The following is a 21759-nucleotide window of genomic DNA, read 5'->3' as shown; positions in this document are numbered from 1 at the left end:
TTGACAGAGTGGTTAATAACGAAGAAGATGGTTGTAGGTTGCAGGAAGATATAAGTGGGTTGGTCAGATGGGCAAACCAGTAGCAGATTGTATTTAACCCTGATAAGCGCAGGGTGATGCACTTTGGAAGAAGAAACAAGATGAGAGAGTATTTATTGAATGGCAGGACACTGGGTAACCAAGAAGAACTGAGGGCTGTTAGGGTAATTATTCACAGATCCCTAAAGTCAGCAGAACATGTGGATAGGATAGTTAAGAAGGCATATGGGAGGCTTTCATAAGTCATGGCATAGAGTATAAGAGCAAGGAGGTTATGTTGGAGTTGTACAGAATGTTGGTCAAGCCACAGCTTGAGTACTGTGTGCAATTCTGGTCTCCTCACTACAGGAAGGATATGATAGCACCACCAGGAGTACAGAGGAGGTTCATCAGGATATTGACTGGGATGGAGAAATTGAGGTATAAGGAGAGACTGGATATGCTTGGATTGTTTTCTCTAGAGCTTAAAAATGTGTTTGCTGGAAAAGCGCAGCAGGTCAGGCAGCATCAAAGGAGAAGGAGAATCGACGTTTTGTTCCTGAAGAAGGGCTTATTCTCGAAACGTCGATTCTCCTTTGATGCTGCCTGACCTGCTTTTCCAGCAACACATTTTTAAGCTCTGATCCCTAGCATCTGCAGTCCTCACTTTCTCCTAGTTGTTTTCTCTAGAGCAGAAAAGACTGAGGGGGACATGATTGAGGTGTAGAAGATTATGAGGGCTGTGGACAGGGTGAATAGAGAGCAGCTATTCCCCTTGTTTGAGGAGTCAGTCACAAGAGGGCATAGTCTTGCGGTAAAGGGCAGGAGATTAAAAGGGGATTTTGAACAAGTGTTTTCACTCTGGGTGGTGGGAGTCTGGAATGCACTGCCAGGAAATCTCATAACATTCAACGATATGGGACAAGTGCACAAAATTGGGAATAGCACACTTTTTGTTATTTATTCACAGGATGAGGGCATCACTGGCAAGGTCTGCATTCATTGCCCATCTCTAATTGTCCATGGGGCAGTTAAGCATCAAACATATTGCTGTCGGTTTGGAATCACATGCAGGCCAGACCAGGCAAGAATAGCAGTTTTCTTCTATAAAGGGCATTAGTGAACAAATGGATTTTTTCCTGACATTCAGTACTGTTTTCATGATCATCATTAGATTCTTGATTCTAGATTTCTTTTGAAACCAAATTCCACCATCTGGCACAGCAGGATTCAAACATAGGTCCCCAGAACATTACCTGAGTCTCTGGATTAACAGTCCAGTGATAATATCACTAGGCCATTCCTTCCCTGTTGAAGTGGTGGTGGTAGTTATGTTGGTGCAGATTCAATGGGTCAAAGAACTTCTTCTGCACCGTATGAATATATGACTCTTGTACTTGAATCAATATTCTCCTCATCTCTACAAGGTTCAGAGACCTTGTTGAAATAAAGTTCTATAAATGTCGGTCACTCTCCAGTACAATACTAATGTGGCCACTGTTGACCTATCATTGCCTTGTTCAAGCTATTGTTAGATTGAGTAATTGGGAACAGTATAAAAGAAATTCAAAAGACTCCAAGATCAGCAATTCTCAAAAGGGCAAAATAGTCTTCTGATTTTACTCCACTGAATTGACTTTTTTTTTTCATAATATATGGAGGTTAACCTCACTTGGAGAATTGAGAAATTTTACATTTATCAACCTCTCCCATTCACTACTAGTAGAAGCCATAGCAAATGCTGTCATTTTGAAAGCAATATGAATTATATGCTGTCACCACTAAAATAAATCATCTGTTAAATCTGGAGTGCAAAGTATGTGCTTTACTGCTCTGCAATGACATTTCTGGAAGCCAAACCCCCACACCACCTCAGAATTCTGATAAATTGATCAAGCTGAAGAGTAATAAAAGATCATTATAAAGACAAAACTTGTGAAGTACAACAGATAAATCAAAATAAGGCACATTAGGTTGTTGAATCCTAAATTGTGCCCAGTTGGCTTCTGAGCAGCATAATAGCTATCAATCTTCTCTTGATAATGGGGGTTCTTGAAATCCACCTGATGTTTTTGTTATTAAATTTCAGTCTAATGAGTACTGCTAATACATTTTGAAGATCTTTGTATCGTCTGAATGTGTACTGCAGTAGGATAATTTGAATGAAACATTAGACAAACATTTTACATGACTCAAGGGGTATATCTACAATTACACTTATCACCAAAATTGAACTTAAATGGAATTTCAATTGTCCTTTCTTTTCTGGCAGGAAGAGTGAAGTGTAAATGAAGTACAGCTCTTTACCATTCTAAATTATTGTTTTTGTTAGCTAATTTAATATATTTGAGTTGTTAGAAAGGTTGAAGACTTGGATTTAAACTACATTATCAGCTTTTTAATACTATTCATCTTACAACAAATTATGCTTCATTTCTTTATAATAAAAGTTGAAATGTTTGTAAATTTATATCTTCAATTTATGTTTTCAACGTTTATGTTAGACATTTAAAAAATTTGAATCGATAGGTATGTGATTAATGGGATGATTGGCAAATAGCATTTCCATGATGATTTAACTAACAAAATTTTGTGTAGCAAATCTTTGTTTAAAAATCACAGTAAGTATTTAGCTGAAAGCAGAAATTCTCCATAAGAGAAATTATAAAATGTTATGTTCTAACACAATAAAAGCAAGGTAAAGTAAGTCAGCAACTATCATTAAAGTCTGTTTCTCGAGACCACTATGTGCACTGTTCACTCACCAGCAGCTTAGCAATAAAAGGAAAAGCTTCCCTCGAGACATTTATGTATTGAAATAAATGATATGCTGCAACAGAAATTTAATTAATTTACAGAGTTTATTGATAACCTCTCGTTACTTGGCAATATATGTTAATGTTTTTCTAACATCTGTATAGTAGTGTTCGAAAACTGTGTTACAGTTATGAGGTTCATAAGATTTATATTCATATTTTGGAACTGTAGCTTTAAATTTAGGTTAAATGAAAACAGTGTTGTAACTATGTTCTTCAGTCTGCCCAATGGTAAGGCTGGGTGATTTGATTGTTAGAGTTCAAAGGAAGACTTGGATTGCTTTACTGAGAAGTTTCAAGGTGTTTATGCGTGGAGACAATGTCAGCAATACCTCCGTTTAGCACGAGTGGACTCTGTGTCTTCCCAAGTCCCAGGAGGTGTTGAAGCTATAGGGTTGTAAATAATAATGTTGTACATGGTCTATTTACTTCTAGTTTGAAAGGGAGTTGAGATCAAAGATAGCTAATTGGCATTTCTACCTAGTTAGAATGTTAATGTGTTTCTCATTACCAAGGGGAAATAGGGGATTGATTTTTTTAGATCAGTTTACAGACTTCGCTGCAAATCAATGAATATCAGCGCTGAATCGTGGTTCTGCAAAGCCAACATAAAGAAAATATGGCTTGCTCTTGCAAGCTACCACAAACTGATGTGAGAAGATAACCATCTCTAGTCAAAGGTATACATCCTACAACCAACTGTGGAGATTGGTTCTGGCACGGCCAGTGGGATAAGAATAATTGGTTTGGGCTTCACAGCTGTTAGTGAATTTAAGAGACTCCCCAAAAAATGAGGAAAATGCCTGGACATGGTCGCTAGAAATTACTTCTTGACAATATGGGTACATGGGAACACTTTGGAATCTGGGAGTAACTGGATTGTTTGCAAAAGGGTTACAATTCTGTGGAGAGTACAAGGAATCATGAGTATTCAAGGGACCATCACATTCTGTAGTTGAATCATAAATTGTCCACAAAACAAAAATGGTTTTTCATCAATATTGTGTTTAACTCATCTTTTAGGGTAAAAGTTTTAAAACATGAAATATTGTCATTTGTTTAGCAGTAAACTGGAAGTTCAAATTTCTTTTTAGGAATTTAAATGCTTTTTAACAGTTCATTGAAAACTGAAAGTGACCTCAAAACTATCATTGTTGTTAAAAAAAAAATGATTTGGTTCACTCTAAGAAAGGAAGTCTGCTCTCCTTACCTGATCTGGCCAAAATGTGACTCCAAGTCTGCAGTAATGCGACTGACTCTTAACTTCTGTATCCAATATTGACAAACCAATAATTGTAACATTGATTATTAAGATCACCAAGAATAAAGATCTGGACAACTTTTGCAAAGCTATATTTGAATTTCAGAATTTAAGAACCATTAACTTAACTTCCACTGCTCTTTCATAAAGGATAGTGATCATTTGAACGTTATCCATCCGTTCTCCCACATCAACTCATTTTATAAGACTTTTGTTTCCATGTATTTAAAACTAAGAAAGCAAAAACAATTTCTGGAAATCCAGAAGAAAAATTTAAAAATAAGGGAATGGTCACACGTAGGTCAGCATTTGTAGAGAAGAAATTGATTAATGTTTTGGAGTATGCAGAATTGAAGGAGCAACATTTATAAATGAAAATAAAAAGAGAAAATACTGGAAATTCTCAGCAGATCAGGCAGGACCTTTACAGAGAGAACAGCTTTTGTTCCAAGATGCTTTAAATGTGATAAACCTTCTGAGATAGCTCAGTAGAAAGAGCTAGAGGGATCTCTCTTATTCCAATTTCAATTAAGTGTGTAGAAAGAAACAGGAACAGCACGAGGCAAGCGTAAAAATGGGGTGTCAACTCTGTGAAGTGACAACACAGGGCCACTTGCACAACAAACCATGAATGCAGGACATGGATATTATATTAGTATTGCAATCCTGCCACATTCAGCCATCAGTGATTGTGGACAATTAAACTAGTAGTCAGAGGAGGGTCCACAAAGTTCCTTATCCTCAATGTTCAGGGAATCCAGGTCCTACGAGAGGGGGAGTGCTGGTGTAGACATGCTGATTGTCAATGTCCAGCCCCCTGGATTCATTGGCCATGTACATATCAACAGGGATAGTTGGTCTCCAAAGCAGTCAATTTGATTTACAGACTATCCCAATTGACAACCGATCACAAATACCAGCTGAAACAAACAAGTATTAAATAAATGACCAGGTTGTCTGTAAAATAAAAGACATGGAAAATTAACCTGTGGTGTTCTTCAGTATGAATAGCTACTGAATATGAATAATTACTGAATTTGTTGATTCCAACAAAATAAAAGGATTTTTCCAACTCTCTGACTATTTTCAATTTCAATTTCAATTTCTGAGGACTCGTTAATTTTATTTTGATTTGACACCAAAGACTTAACCTGTAACCTTGCTCACCAACTTGGAGTTTGGATAGTTGAATTTCCAATCAAGTTTGCAGCCACGTCTCGGATGTGGCCCGACTGCCTGTTTTAATAACTAAGACATTTTTAATGTTATATATGTGAAGTCACTCGATTGTGTTAATGTACATAATTATCTCTCAATATATGGGAAACAAATTCTAGCAGGCCCTTTGTCTGGAGCTGACTGCTAGTTGCCAACATAAAAATGAATAACTTGTGCAGTATTAGACTCTGATAACTAGCTTCCCCAGGTAAGCTACATGCTCAATGATGTCCACCCTTTGTGTACTGAATTTAAGTTGACTGTAATAAGTTGAAATAAAAATACCTAAAATAGCCTCCAAGCTCAAAACAAGAGAAATAAGCAAATTCGTTGATGCTTTTATTACCTTTGGACTCAACTATTCACAGGACTGCTGTCTGCTCTCCCACATTCTGCTCTGTGAATCTGAGATTAACTAAACTTAAAATGTCAGCACATTACAGTTCAGCGAAGTCATGACTTTCAAATTCTTGTCCTTATTTCCAGAAGAAACACCCCTTATTCATGGAATAGTTTCCTGATACCTCTTCATCTCTCTACCTTGCTTTCCTGCTTATTACTTGTTTCCACTTATTATATGATTTCCACTCGTTAAAAGCTACCACTTTGACCAAGCTTTTGATCACCTCCTAGCATAATGTCCCCTCCTGTCACTCGGTGTCACCTTTGTTTTTAATGTTTCTGTGAAGTGCCTTGAGCCTTCACAATAAATACACAACACCAGGTTATAGTTCAACAGGTTTATTTGGAAGTACCAGCTTTTGGAGTGCTGCTAGTACTTCCAAGTAAATCTGTTAGACTATAACCTGGTGTTGTGTGATTTTTAACTTTGTCCATCCCAGTCCAACATCGGCACCTGCACATCATCACAATAAATAGGAAGTCATCATCAGTTGTGTCTCATAGAACATAGAACAATACAGCACAGAACAGACCCTTTGGCCCACGATGATGTGCTGAACATTTGTCCTAGCTTAAGCACCTATCCATGTACCTATCCAATTGCTGCTTAAAGGTCACCAATGATGCTGACTCTGCCACTCCCACAGGCAGCGCATTCCATGCCCCCACCATTCTCTGGGTAAAGAACCTACCCCTGACATCCCCCCTATACCTTCCACCCTTCACCTTAAATTTATGTCCCCTTGTAACACTCTGTTGTACCCGGGGAAAAAGTCTCTGATTGTCGACTCTATCTATTCCCCTGATCATCTTATAAACCTCTATCAAGTCACCCCACATCCTTTGCTGTTCCAATGAGAAAAGGCCCAGCACTCTCAACCTATCCTCATACGACCTATTCTCCATTCCAGACAACATCCTGGTAAATCTCCTCTGCACCCTCTCCAAAGCTTCCACATCTTTCCTAAAGTGAGGCGACCAGAACTGCACACAGTACTCCAAATGTGGCCTTACCAAGGTCCTGTACAGCTGCAACATCACCTCATGACTCTTGAATTCAGACCCTCTGCTAATGAACGCTAATATACCATAGGCCTTCTTACAAGCTCTATCCACCTGAGTGGCAACTTTCAAAGAGCTATGAACATAGACCCCAAGATCCCTCTGCTCCTCCACCTTACTAAGAACCCTACTGTTAACCCTGTATTCCGCATTCTTATTTGTCCTTCCAAAATGGACAACCTCACACTTGACAGGGTTGAACTCCATCTGCCACTCCTCAGCCCAGCTCTGCATCATATCTAAGTCCCTTTGCAGCCGACAACAGCCCTACTCACTATCCACAACTCCACCAATCTTCGTTTCAAGGATGACACTTCCACATTGTTGTGAGCTTCTGCCATGAGCCTTCGTATGACTGAATAGTCTGATTCTTGACTGCTGATATTTTGCACGTGTGGCAGGAGCTTCCATGAGGTAGTGGAATCCAGAAAACTGGATTTGCTTCCCCTGTTTCATGCTCTCCTTGAAGGGCAGCAACATTGACATTGATGACTGGGAGAAGCTTTCTACTAATCGTTTAAAATGATAGCTTGTTTATCATGTTGCATGCTTTGCTGATGAAGTAGAACAGCAACAGAGAAGGAAATAAGATAAATGTTGGTAGAATAATTATTTAACAATGTAGAAATCACCTCAGGCATTCAATGAAAAGTATCAGACTTTGATTCAAAATGAGAATTCAAACTCCCCAATATTTACACACAATTTACCATTGAACCTGGGCAGGTATTACAAATTTCAACGCATTCTTCAGGGATTACAAGAGACCAGAGAGAATTTTTATTTTTTATCTCAGCCAGATTCTTGTATTGGTAATAGTTTGTAGCAACATAGGTAATTTGACATTCAAGTGAACAAATTTGCTTCATTTACAATAGAGATTTAAATTGTGAATGGTCTCTTCTTACAGCTACATTATTAATGAGATAAAAGTGTTGGTTATTATTATTTGTTGAAAACTAAGCTAAAATTGTAATTTAAATTTGTGTTATTCTTTCAACCTGTAAATGTGTTCTGCACTTGGAACAGTGGAGAAAATATAGCAATGATCAAAATGTAATTCATTGACCGAAAAGTAAAATGGTTATTTTATAGCCTTATTTTGGAAATGTTTGACCATTGATGAAACAGTATTGAGAGAGTCTTAAAATTAATATTTTTACATTTTTAGCAAAAGCAGATGAAGTATTAAAGGCTAAGGAAAGAAAAGAGGAGGATGCCAAAAAGAAGAGAGAACAAGGTAACAAAAATAAATTTTTGCAAAAACTTAACATTGTGCAGTGAACACTATGGAATGTTGTTTTCTGGTTTTCCAAAGTCACCATCAGCTTTTAAATCAATGTTGGAAAATAGGATACTGCTCATTTACTCTATAAGTCAGGAAGTTGCTAATTTAAAGATTCATGGTTTATGTTGAATACTACTAGATTTTATTGTTTAGTCGTCTAATTGTATAAGTGAAAGAGCATAATTTATTTTTAAATTTCAAAAGGCAGAATATGTTAGTGCTAAGTGCAATGCTAATGGTGTCCTGCTTGACTGAGTAATGCATTTTCTTGGGTTCAAAATCAAACCCTTATAAGTGAGAATGCATTTGAAGTATGTCTGCCTTTTACTTATTTTCTCACAAAGTCTCTTTTTAAATCACTTCTCCACTGACCAGAATAATGACGTGTCTTCCTGTTGTAAATTATTCATTATCAAGAGAACTATTTTTCTGAAATAACCAAATAACATCACCAACTGCAGGTGTAAAGGCTTTTCTTTGAAAGAAAAATAATAGAATAAATGGAATTTCCTGATCACTTAACAAGAAAGTATTATTTGTTAATACTGGAGAATATTGCTTGATCCATTCCTTTGAACAAAGTATAGACTTTGTTCTTCATTTAACTTTTCGATAAGAATATTGGAGCAGGAGAAGGCAATATGTCCCACTGAACCTGCTCTGCACTCAACATGATCGCAATTGATTTTTGGCTTCAACTTCCCTTTCCCACCCAGACCTCATATTCCTTGGTTCTGTGACAAACTAAAAAGTCTATCAGAAAAATCTATGAAAAAACCTCAACGATGGCACATTTACAATCCTCTGGAACTGAAAATTTGAAACATTCATAACCATTGACACAAAGTGTGGCATATTAATCCCTTTCGTATTGCCTTAACTACCTCTTGCAAGTAGGGCCTTGAGGCTAACAAAATTTCGTTTTAATTTTGTGTCCAGCCTTGGCTCAAGATACCTTTTTAATTAAACATTAAGGAAATGACCTGACAATGAAGTGAACAATTTAAAAAGAAGAGACTTCTGTCACTGTAAAAGCTTTTCAAATTAGTTCTTACATCAAAAGAAAAGCTGCGAAAATTTTAGCGTATTTCACATGTAAACAAGCAAATACAGAGCTGTTGAAATATGAATATGAATATGTGAGCAAAGAATATCTCATTTCAAAATGCAGGATATAGCATGAACATCAAGCTTGATCTTCCATTGCAAAGCTGCACTATTGGAGGTACCATCTTGCAGATGTGCAGATTAAATCAAGGCCATAATTGCCCTTTTTGATGGATGTAAAAGATCTATTAACATTCCCTCAAAAAACAGCAAATGAGTTATCCCTGACTCTTTTGGCCAGTTTTATTGTCCAATCCATCTCGGACAAGAAAAACACCTACGACAACAGTCCCAAGGGAAACATGATTGGTCATCTCCAGCACCAGCCAAAGTCAATATGAGAGTTTGGGAAGGGGAAAAAAGGAATCGGAGGGATGGAGACAGATCACTAACGACAGTCCTGAAATTTAATTCGGTGCTGGGAGAAATACACCTTCTGCTCCACAATATTGTGAGTAACAATATTGAAACTTACCTTTGTAATGGCAGTCTCAAGATCGCTTTAATAGAAATCTCTGTGACTATGTCTTAGGGAGTAATGATGATCTGATGGTCCTTAAAATTTTGTATTTTTAGTTTGGCACTCAACTAGCTAGAATTGCTAACCCTGCGTTAAAACTTAGTTTATGGTATATATGATTTTTTTAAATACTAAGATTTATCTGTTTAGCAGCTATCCTCAGTGAATAAAATCCTGTTCAACCTTGAAGCTCAGCCCCTGACTAATGGGTATTCACCACCTCCAACAACACATCAACAATTAAACAATGATTGGCAATTAGCAAAATCTGGATTTTTTGAATGTATTGAAGGAGAGAATCTGCTTCTTATACTGAGTAGGCTGAATTTTTTTCTTTAAAACAAAATTAGCATGTCAAAGAGCTAGTAGAATAGATTAAGACCACAGTTGTCCACACAATGAATCCCACAGGAAGGTGTAAAGGAAGGCAAGTCAATCACAGCGGCTTTCACGTACCTGGAGGCTGCATTCAAAACAGCAGTGAAGGACAGAGCAGCAGTTTTTTTTACCTTTGGCAAGAAAAACAATGATATTTTGTCAAGGGAATAATGTATATTAAAATAAATATAGAAAACATCATTCTAAAATAGATATTATATCAATATATTGGCTTTTATCAGTCTCACCTTGGAAAAAAGGTTACAACCAGAAAGAGAGAGACAGAAATTAGTGGTATTTCAGGATCCATCACATCAGTAGAGGTTGGTATACCCAGTGAGGTGAAGCATTGTAGCATTCATTGAATCATCGAGCGAAAGGAGACCCCATTCATGGGTTCCAGGTTGTAAAGCAGAGTGAATCCTCAGAGAAATACTGTCTGTAGAAATACATATATTTTTTAAAGAGGTGTTTCAAACCCTACATACAAGGCATTCCATGGAATATAACTTAGGGATCAGGGAAAATGTTGGCTGAGAATACATGCAGCCAATTTGCAGCTATACTGATTGAGGTCACCTACTGTTTGGTCACACCCTAGATATTGGATCACGTGAACCTAGAACATGCAATTTCTATTTGCTGCAGTTTGCAAATGTTATTGCAGTTCCCATCTAAAAATTAGATCCCATGTACTTCAGGGATTTTTTGTTTGCAGCAGTTTCTTTCTTTTTAGATTGATACTGAAATTCATTTTGCAACACTTGGACAAACTCTGGAGAATTTTTGGTTTTTAGACATTACTCTGTAATTCAGCAGCACCCATAACCCCGATTTCACAGGATTTTAACTTAATGGAGTCCTTCCTTTTGTTTTAAAGATGAGCCACTAAACTGAAAACATTTCACAGTATACATTTAAAGCTAGAATTGGATGTATAAAAGATGCAAGTTTAAAACTGTGACTGCTTTTATTTTGTTGTATTCATTTGAAAACTTCTACCTTTTTTTTGCATCTTTGAAATTTTCTTTCTTAGTTGCTATGAAATGCAATATATGTGACTTTTGAGAAGATTTGTAGCTCAGGTTGAGATTCAGGTTGTATGTTTGCTGCTGAGCTGGAAGGTTTGTTCTCAGATGTTTCGTCACCATGCTAGGTAACATCGAATGTCATATACAAAATACCCTCAAAGGACTGTAACAGACACTACATCGAATAGACAGGCAGGAAACTAGCCACCAGGATACACAAGCACTAACTGGACACCAAAAGACATGGTCAGCTATCACTAGTATCCTTACACACAGACAAAGAAGAACACCACTTTGGGCCAACACATTCATCCTAGGACAGGCTAAACAGAGAGACACACAGGAATTCCAAGAGGCCTGGCATTCAAACCAGAACTCCCATCAATAAACACATCATTGGACCCCATTTACCGACCTCTGAGAAAAAGAACCGGAAATTATATCACCCACCACATCAGATCAAGACACATAATTAGAAAGCGGGACAGAATACCAGCGCTTACAATGGAGGCTCATTGATGATATTACCTAGCATGGTGATGAAATTTTTGAGAACAAACCTTCCAGTTCAGCAAGCAAACTTAAAACTAGATGCAATATATGTCATACAGCTTGTCAAAATCAATCTTAATGCAAAGACCTTCAGCCAACTTCTCAAAATCAGAACTTTTCACTTTCAATAAGATGACTGACATCTGTTTGAAAACAGATGTCTTTAAATCATATAACTTCTCAAAGTACATAATATATTTGGACAGTCCATATCTATTTCCTCCTCAAATTTTCTCCTCATCAATAAATTTAAGTGGCCTGGGTTGTTTAAACCAGAGGATTGTCTCCTTTGGATATCTGTGGTTTAGAACAAAGATAATCCTAGCCATATTTCAGGTGAGGTATGAAATGTCTCTGGACATAAAAGATCCCCCATCACGACTGAAAGAAGTTCAAGGGAATTGTACTGGTGTCACAACCAATATTTAACTTCAACCAACATTACTAAAAAGAACAGTATCTAGTAATTTTCTCATCATTGATTATTGGATATTGTGTCCAAAATGGTTTCATTGATTCCTTACATTACAGCAATGATGACTATAAGAAGTACTTTATTGGCTATAAAGGACTATGGAACATCCTGAGATCCTGAAAGGCACTGCTTGAATGCAAGTTTGTCTTTTGATTTACTTTTTGAGTGCTTCATAAAATACTTCAGTTAGGCTATGCAGGACATTAACAAAGAGGAAGAGAATCCTGACCATTCTCATTGTATATTTCTCATATTACCTTTTGTAAGTTCTTGCAAACTTTCCAAAGAAAATGGTATGCTTTAAGGCTTTATTACAGGCAAAACAGACAACCAGATCATTGGCATGTTGTGAAGAAGTTCCTTTGACTCGATTTCTATAAATTCAAAAAAATGAGCTGAGAGGTTCTGCCCTTTTATTGGATGCAGGAAACCCATTGAATATTTCTGTCACTCCTCTGTGAGGTAGCAGTCAAAATCAAGTCCCACTATTCCCAGAGTCATCACAAAGGGTAAAGGTTTTTAAAAGTACACAGCATTCTCCAATTTACGTATCTTTTATACTTAGCTTGACCAAAAGTATGGACCAGGTTTCCATACTTAACAAAGATGACCATGTATTACAAGTAATTAGACTCAAGCTACAGGTAATTAATTATGAACTGCTATTAATTATGGCATATAACTCTAATTATCAAAAATCTAATTGCAATGTAGACTGCACCTAATACACTCACTCAGACAGAGAAAGAAAAACGAGGGGTCTTCTGGACAGAGGGTAAGAGTGGGAAGGCAGTTCAGTTGTTTCTGTTCAGAGACATTCCTGAAATGATTTAATGATTCCATTTCTGATCAAAATGCTGCTTCTTGTTCACCCTTCTTCAGATGTTAATATTGGTTAGCAACAGGCAAGAAGTGGCTGGTTCACACTTATAAAATTGACTTATCCCTTAAAAGTCACAGCTTACAGTAACTGAAGGAGAGATAAACTAGTTTTCTTTAAGCTTAATATGGCTTTTACTGCAGAGTGCTGCTGAGCTGGATGAGAACAAAAGTCTTCTCTGCATCTTGTTCACAGCCCAAGCTACTTGAGATCCAATCATATAGCTGTTGGCAAGCAGAAGAACTTTGTCATTGATTACTGGTCACTAATCCATCGACCTCTCAGTCAGCTACTTGCACCAATCAAAGCTCCATCTATAGATAACCCCTTTGCTCCATTTCATCTGCAACAACAGTTTAATTAAAAATCACACAACACCAAATTATTATCCAACAGGTTTATTTGGAAGTACAAGCTTTTGGAACACTGCTCCTTCATTAATTACTGCTGAAACAAGCAACTGTGTAAGTGGTGCTTACCATTAGTGTGAAGTTACTTCCTTTCAAAATGTGCAACACTCCTTAGTTTTAAAGCAGTTCTTTCCTCATTATAGTCCACAGTTAGAAATACAGGGGGAAAAGAAATTGAGTCTTGACTTAACATAAAGACAATTCATGTCAAATTGAAAACTTTGTTGGCAAGGTCAACATTTGCAGTTCATAACTACTTTCCCCAGAGAAAGTAGTTGTAAACCGTCTTCTTGAATCACTGCAGTCCACATGATGTAGGTATATCTACATTGGAGTTAGGAAGGAAATTCCATACTTTTAATCCAATAGCAGTGAAGGAGTGGCAATAAAGTTCAAGACAGGATGTTACATGGCTTGGAGGGGAACTAGAAGCTAGTATTGTTCGCAGCACCTGCAGTCTTAGTCTTTCTCTGAGCTAGAGATTGTGTATTTGAAAGCTACTGACAAAAGAACTTTGATGAGTTGCTGAATTATACCTTGCATATGGTGCACAATGCTGCCACTATGCACCAGTGATGGAGAAAGTGAAAGCTTCTCACAGCAAGTGAGGTATGGATCAAGTTGTGTGCTAGATTATGTCAATTTTCCTATCTGTTTTTGGAGTCGCACTCATCAAAGCAAGTGGAGAGTATTCCACCACACTCCTGACTTGTGAACAGGCTTTAATAAAACATACTGTGAATTCTTTGCCACAGAATTCCCAACCTCTAATCTGCTCATGTGGCCACAGTATTTATATACCTGGCCCAGTTAGGTTTCTGAATGATGGTGACCTCCAAGGTGTTAATGGTGGGTTATGCAACAATGGTAATGCTGTTAAATGTGAAGGGGAGATGATTAGATTGCCTGAGATTTGTGTGGTGTGGCTGTTACTTGCTACTTATAAATCCGACCCTGAATGTTGTCCAGATCTCCATGAATTTGGAGATGGGCTGCTTCTGTACCTGATGATAAACACTGTGCAATGTGCAACATCCCTACATCCCCAACCTTAGGGTGGAGGGAAGAACGTTGATAAAGTAGTGAACCAAACACAGAGAATGCTCAAGAAACTCAGCAGGTCTGGCAGCATCTCTGGAGCGAGAATGGAAGAAATGTTTAAGGCTAGTATCTTTCTACAAACTGATAGTCTCGCCACTGATGTCACGAGAAATGCTGAATTTCTCCAGCATCTGTGTTTGTTTTGCATTTATAACATCTGCTGTATTTGGCTTTTGATAAAGTAGCTGAAGCTGGTTCAGCCTAGGATACTGGCCTATGTAACCTGATGTCTTGGAACTAAGATAATTGGTCCCCACCAACTACTACCACCTGTGTGCTAGTCATGAGTAGCACCACCTGTGTGCTACTCATGACTCCAATTTTTCTCTGTTTGAGTCCAATTTTACAAAAGCTCTTTGATATCAAATACTGTCTTGATATCAAGGACATCACTCTCACCTTGTGGGCGGCACAGTGGTTAGCACTGCTGCCTCACAGCGCCAGAGACCTGGGTTCAATTCCCGCCTCAGGCAACTGACTGTGTGGAGTTTGCACATTCTCCCCGTGTCTGCGTCGGTTTCCTCCAGGTGCTCCGGTTTCCTCCCACAGTCCAAAAAAAAATGTGCAGGTTAGGTGAACTGGCCATGCTAAATTGCCCTTGGCGTTAGGTGAAGGGGTAAATGTAGGGGAATGGGTCTTGGTGGGTTGCGCTTCAGTGGGTCGGTGTGGACCTGTTGGGCCAAAGGGCCTGTTTCCACACTGTAAATAATCTCAATATAGATCTTGTGCAGTTTTTGAACTGTAATGTTTCATACTGCATAGAACACAATTATGATTTACACTGCACTTGGAACAAACCTGTAATATTCTTTTGTCTCAACTTCTGTTAGAATGACATATATTTTGTAATTTGATTGAGGTATTATGAGCAAATAGGAGAAAGCACAGTTTTTGCTATGACCATTCATTTGTCAAAAGACACACATCACTTGTCTCATGATTGTCATAGTATAATTTAAATATGCCATATTTCAGGTCTTCTGTTCTTAAAACAAATGGTATAAATTTTAAAACATTTGGGAAAATTTGTCTTATTTCCCTATTCAAGTATCCATTCTAACTGCTAAAGCTTGTTATTACAAGATCACCAAAATGTATTATAATCTCATATCCAAAACAATTAAAGTGATGCTGTTTACTTTTATGCTTATCCAAGATAAGTTTCTGTAATTCTTGACTTCAGTGGAAACCTTTGAAACTCCTTGTTATTACAACCTTGCCTGAAATAACTTAAATGATGAATCAAGCCATGGGAATTTTCTCTAATTTCTATTGCTGGCTCTTTGAAAGGAGTCCTTTTTTTGGATTCAGGTGATCAGTCATTCATTCTGTGCTGGAATGTCCTTGCAGATTGTTGCTCCATTGCTGGCGTTACAAGGTGCTACATAATATACTCAACAACTTGCTACAGAAGGAAAGGTGTCTTAAGTAGAAGTAACAGAATCAGAATGTTAAAGAAACCAAATCAAACAAGAATAAATTTCAAGGAGATGAATTGTAAATAAACAAGATCTAATGTGAAGAATTGCCCTCAGCAAGTCAGACAGCATCAGTAAAGAAGATAAAATATCAGCATCCCAAATTTAGCCCTTCACTGTAAATGCTATAAATAAAGAGTTTCTAAGAAGGAACATAGCAAGAGTGAGGGAAGAGGGCTGGACAAATGGACTGGTGCAAACAAAGGAAAATAGAATAAATTGTTCATTTGATTGGAAAAGAGTAGGTAGTTGGCTGTCAGACTGCTGTGATTAAATGACGCATGTTTTTGAACTCTGGAAAACTAATGAGCTGCCACGTGAAGTAAATCATCTTCTGATTTGGCTCCAGTATGTCAGGAAATTCAAAGCTTTTTAAAAAAAAGGGTTCTTTGGAGCACATACCACACCATCTTTCCTTTTGGACTGCAACTCTATTTTGGAGAATCACTCAATGCAATGCAACACACTCCTGGTAATAGAACAATGATTGTGTTAATGTATGTACATAATATGAGTCACTGTCTGATGACTGAAAAAGACTGCTTTTCCAAAATTCATTTTTAAAGAATGACTGAACTGCTTTTAGTATTTTTTTTATTTGCTTTGCACTTGATATTCCTACAGATTATGATCAATTTTGACAAAAATGCTTTAGGTATAAAAGTGGATTACAAATAGACTTTTTAAAATTCTAACTGGCTGCAAATGCCTTGGATCTGCATCTGGAGCAGCAATTAATGCTGCTTAAACAAAAATAACAGATTTAGTGACATCTTTCTTGAAAATATAATTGGTTAGAGTGTTGATTTTTTAATATTTATCCTTTTCAACTTTTTTTTGGTTTTGAACTCTGTATTTGATAATGCAGTAGTTCAAGTTTAACTTTTTCCTGCATATCTTCTCAACAAATAAGTGAATGAATGTACAATAGCATCAACTGTAATCTGCTTGAAAATCAAATTATCTGACCTCCAAGCCCTACAAAATACACTCCTGCTAGTTTGCTGTTAAATATTCAGAACCATCATGTCATGAATACAAATAGAGGACAAATTAGAATCTACAAGCGACTGACCTAGGCACTAGATTAGAGGCAAGGGGTTTGTGCTACTTTAAATCTTTTAATTACCACAGTCTTCTCTGCCAGGTGAAGGACATGCAGTATTTAGAAACTACTGGTAAATATTGTGTTCTTTGATTGAAATGAATGGGAATATGAGTCTCTAATTGGATTGCTTTATTTTTAGTCATTACGTAATCGGTTGCTCAACTTTAATTTGATCGAATTACCAGTTTTTTGTAATATTTTGAACTGGGGTCCAATGATTCTACATGCAATAGATTTTCAGAAGTACAAAATTGTGAAATTCCAAATGGATTATACATGATAATACAACATAAACTTTTGTCATAATGAGTCCTGTATGGTCCATAACAGTAACTGAGGTGTTCCAATAGGGAAAAAAATCACATGGTTTTGCATTACACAGTATTTCTTTTACACCATGTAATTTTAAATAATAATTAATCTTGTGTGACAGCTGTTTAAAAAGCCCAGTGAACAATATTCTTTTTCTGATCCTGGGGAATGTTTTTAATTTTTACTTGTTGACTTCAAATATTTAGTCAACAGAAGAGCAAATTGCAGTCTAAAGAATAACTTTGTTTGTGACTATTGTGCCAAAATCTACTGAGTAAAATATTAAATTAAATACAGAAAGGCATGACTTTTAAAAACCTGTGTGATGTTCTTAATTATTTACACAAGTTTCTTGCTCATGTCGAGCATTTGTGTTGCAATGCAATAAGTAACTGCATTTGAAAAATTTATTGTGTGAAGCAATTGAGAAGTTTTAATGTGATAAGGTAATGTAGAAATCCAACTATAATTTTAATTACTGTTTAGCCCTTCAACTTTCAGTGTGCTTCATAGCTTTCTGTGACTTGGGAAAATTTGATCATTATTGCATTGCAATTATGGAAAACTGCAGAGTATTTCTTGAGTTTTGTATATATAAACTCAAGATACATGAATATTACACATTCCAATTAATTGACTAGCAGCCATTAGTCCCTAATAGAGCTTGTATTCTAAAGAATGTTATTCGACCTTGAGAGTGATACTTTGAACAATCGTGCTGTCTATCTACTAATGGCTGTAGTACAGATTTCAGAGATCTATTCTTGAGTGGAAACCTCATGCTGATTAATGCCCTGTTTATTATTGAAAAGGTGTCAAATTTGCTTTTATACTTTGTCCTTGTATCTGTCAGCCTATATAATCACCAGTTTACACTACTGATGATTTTTGAAGCTGGCAGGCTATTAGAAACAGGACCATGTGGATTGTGCACCAACAATCAGTGCCTTCTCTTCTTTATGACTTGGATGCTGTGCAGAGAAAGCATAGAAACTGAATTGAAAAGGAACTGCACAAGCTCAATCACTGTAAATGCAACCATTATTGGCAATATTGCTTGCGTGTACACAGATTTATATTTGTTGGGGACATAATTTCATCTTTAGCAGGCCTAACTGTTGTGCAGAAGTGTAAAGAATGGCTATTGAGAATGAAGTCATGTTTTTAATTATGTTGCATTTGAGAATGATGGCCCAGCATTGGTTAATGACCAATATGCTCCAAGCTCGAAGTCCTTTGGGACTTCAATCTACAATTGAGGTTGTATCTCAGTCAGCTTAGAGTTCAAGCATACTGGATGATTTTGAGTTATCTCAGATTGAATAATTAGTATGCAAATTCAGTATCCTGGTGGAATACTGAATTTAGCATTGGTGACTATCTACCATATTTATGTTTATCCTCCATTCTACAATGGAATTCAATTCAGTGAGTAATCAAGAGTGCAAGTGTTTCAGGTATTTTTACTTGTATTCTTGTGCTTGAATGTTGCAGCAATCTTCATTGTGTTTATTGCAACTAACAGTCTGACTGCCTGAGGAATTTCAACAAGTAACTGTTGAAATATATGTTTTATTGTTTTCCAACATTAAATCTGTCTCAGTTCTTGAACAAGAGAAAAAGGAAGCAAAAATTTGTTCCTTGGTAGCATCATTTGCTGTGCTGTGAGGAGTTGCACGAGGACTGGTCAAGATAATTTGAGTTTCAATATGCTCTTATTTTTTAAAAATTCTACTCACTGCTCAATAGCACAACTAAGAAAACATTTTGGTTTACAAATTCAATTGTGTACACAGAACTTAATCCCACTACCATGTGGCACAGCTTTTTGAAATATCAACTTGCTGCTTAATGCAACTTCATAAGTGTTATGCTTAAAAGGAATTACTATTGATAGCACTTGCATTTTGATTATTGAGGTGCCAACAAAACACATTTGGTGTGTATATCAAAACATTGAAGGAATTTAGTTCTGTCACTAAAATCTTCTGGAATACTTTTACAAATAAAAAATAAATTCAAATAAAATATGTTCCACACACTTTTTGGAATGATTATAAATAAAACTATTTTAAAAAACTCTACCTTTTACTTTTAAAGCTGCTTATACCCTTTTGTTTGATGTTTACAAAGGGAGGTAGTGCATCTGTGTTGGATTGATTAGTTATGCCTGGTTTGTAACCAGCAAATCAGGGTTATACACTCTTGGGAAATAAATTTGGCAGAAAATCAGCATGAGAAGATTTAATTATCACTTGGAGACCTTTCCCTTTTCCAAGCCAGTGATCCTGAAACTGTCAGTGTAACAGGGAAATCTGTGTAGACGCCAAGCTTCACTTCTCAATTTGTCCTTCCACATGATGATAAGCCAAGCAATTACAGGTTTATTGATTTTTCATCATGGCAAATTTTAAGTTTTTTTTGAAAAGGCAAAGGTGATTAAGTGTTTCCCCTTGGTTTAGTATAAAAGAGAACTATGGCAGAATCTAATATCCAGGGGTCGACCTTTCCAGGCAGATAATGTGGTGTCTTGCTCGCGTGCTAAATAGATGATTCGGGGTACAAACGTGATAGGATATCTGTGGAGACAATTTAATTTGCTCTCTTTATATGAACAAGTCATGTGGCACATGGTACTGAAACTTTGGTTGAATGAGCTTGAGAGTAAAACCCACATGGCCTGAGAGAGTAAATGGGTCCAGCTATTATCTAATAGGGTTAGAGTCATAAAGCACAGCATTGACCAGAATCATACTGCAGTGAGCCTGTTTAACGGGAACACTTTTTTATTGGGCAGAGAAATGGAAAATGTATCATGACGTATTAATTAATCAAAATACTGTGTTTTTCTGACTTCCAAAACTCAAAATCTACATCAGTTTTCACATGTAGTATGCTGGAAGTAGGAATTTTTAAATTGTCATGCCGTCTATAGAGACATCTCACTTACTAAATAGAGTATTTGATAGTGTTTAACAGCAAACATCTTAAATATCTTACATTTGATTTATTCTGCTGGCAGTAAACCCAAATTAGAATCTTTCTGTTCTGCATATTAATACATTAATTTTGTCAAAATTAACTGAGAAGAGCCAATTAAATAGTTTTCTTCATGTCTTGCTGCCAGCAATTGTTTTTAACAAAAAAGAAAAAAAGGCAAAACATTAAGTTAATTTAAGAAAAGCCCATTTACCTGTAATAATGATCTTATTGACTGCTGGTTAGCATATAACTGACTGAATTGTTCAGTGTTTGTTGATAAGTACGGCTGATGCAGGGATACATATTTGGTTAAAATGAACTCTTTTCACAAAAAAGTATTGAATCAAATTACTGAGAAAAAAAATTCTCACCTCAATTCTTGATCACCTAAGCCTTCGGTGCCGTTGTTAACTCTTATAACAGGAACAAGAGCAGACCATTCAGCCAGTCAAGCCTGCCTCACCATTCAGTATGATCATGGCTGATCAATCACTTCAATGCCCTTTACTCACCCCAGCCACATAACTCCGTCAATCATGGTCATCAGAAATCTATTAATTGCTGCCTTAAACATATTCAAAGTCTGAGCCTTCATAGTCTTCTTTGGTAAAAAATTCCATTGGTCCACAACCCTCAAGAGAATAATCACGCCTCATCCCAGATGATCTAGCTTCATACTTCCAGTCATGTCACACGATGCTTTATGTTCTATCACAGAGTTTGCTCTACAATATGACAATACTTTGCAAATGCTATACTCAACCAGTCTCCTCTCATTCTTCATGGAGTTTGAACCACCTTCCTCAACTCCCTACCTGTGCCATGCTTCTTGACAAGAATCTATTCTCTACACAGCCAAGCCAACCAAATGGACTTTTTGGTTGACAGGTAACTGACATGAGCTAGGCCTCAGAAGCAAAGTATTGACAGTTCATTATTTGGACGCCAAACCCCAGCTGTTTCCTAATTATTCTCAGAACAACCTTACATTAGAACAGCACCATAATGAAAGCTGGAAACACAACAGCAGTGCTAGCACTCAACTACCGCCACCATTTCAGAGGTCCACTGTATTATTTTGTCACATGTGTTTACTTCAAAGAAGATCATTGTATTGTCACTCTAATTTTCTTCTTTTACAGAGAAGTAGTGGCCACTGATGAGAATGTTGGCCACGTTTTATCTCTTACTACTGCCATAAACTTTGAATTCCCATCAACCCTTAAACAATGCCATTGGAGATTGATTAGCATGTTTCTGTTGTTTCAATGACTGGATTGGCATGTTTACAAACTTCAAAAATTTAATTGTTTGGCCTGATGGTAATTATGTATTTAACTATGCGTTTCATGAACTTATA

At 36.8% G+C, this 21759-nt stretch overlaps 1 protein-coding gene across 9 annotated transcripts in view; it reads left to right on the top strand.

Moving 5' to 3' along the window:
- rsrc1 (arginine/serine-rich coiled-coil 1) overlaps positions 1-21759 on the top strand; it is a 480289-nt gene that overhangs the window by 394540 nt on the left and 63990 nt on the right. For 8 of the 9 annotated variants that reach the window (XM_087993658.1, XM_087993663.1, XM_087993660.1 and 5 more), the window contains one exon: positions 7949-8017. The exons of the other annotated variant lie outside the window; for it this stretch is intronic. In XM_087993658.1, the coding sequence (XP_087849784.1) occupies positions 7949-8017 (69 nt within the window). The remainder of the gene's footprint in view (positions 1-7948; positions 8018-21759) is intronic. 9 annotated transcript variants of the gene reach the window in all.

This window comes from Chiloscyllium plagiosum, unplaced genomic scaffold (genome assembly GCF_037043375.1).
Source record: "Chiloscyllium plagiosum isolate Xiang-an unplaced genomic scaffold, Cpla_swu_hap1 HiC_scaffold_13, whole genome shotgun sequence".
Taxonomy (NCBI): Eukaryota; Metazoa; Chordata; class Chondrichthyes; order Orectolobiformes; family Hemiscylliidae; genus Chiloscyllium; species Chiloscyllium plagiosum.
This window is presented reverse-complemented; position numbering and strand designations above follow the sequence as displayed.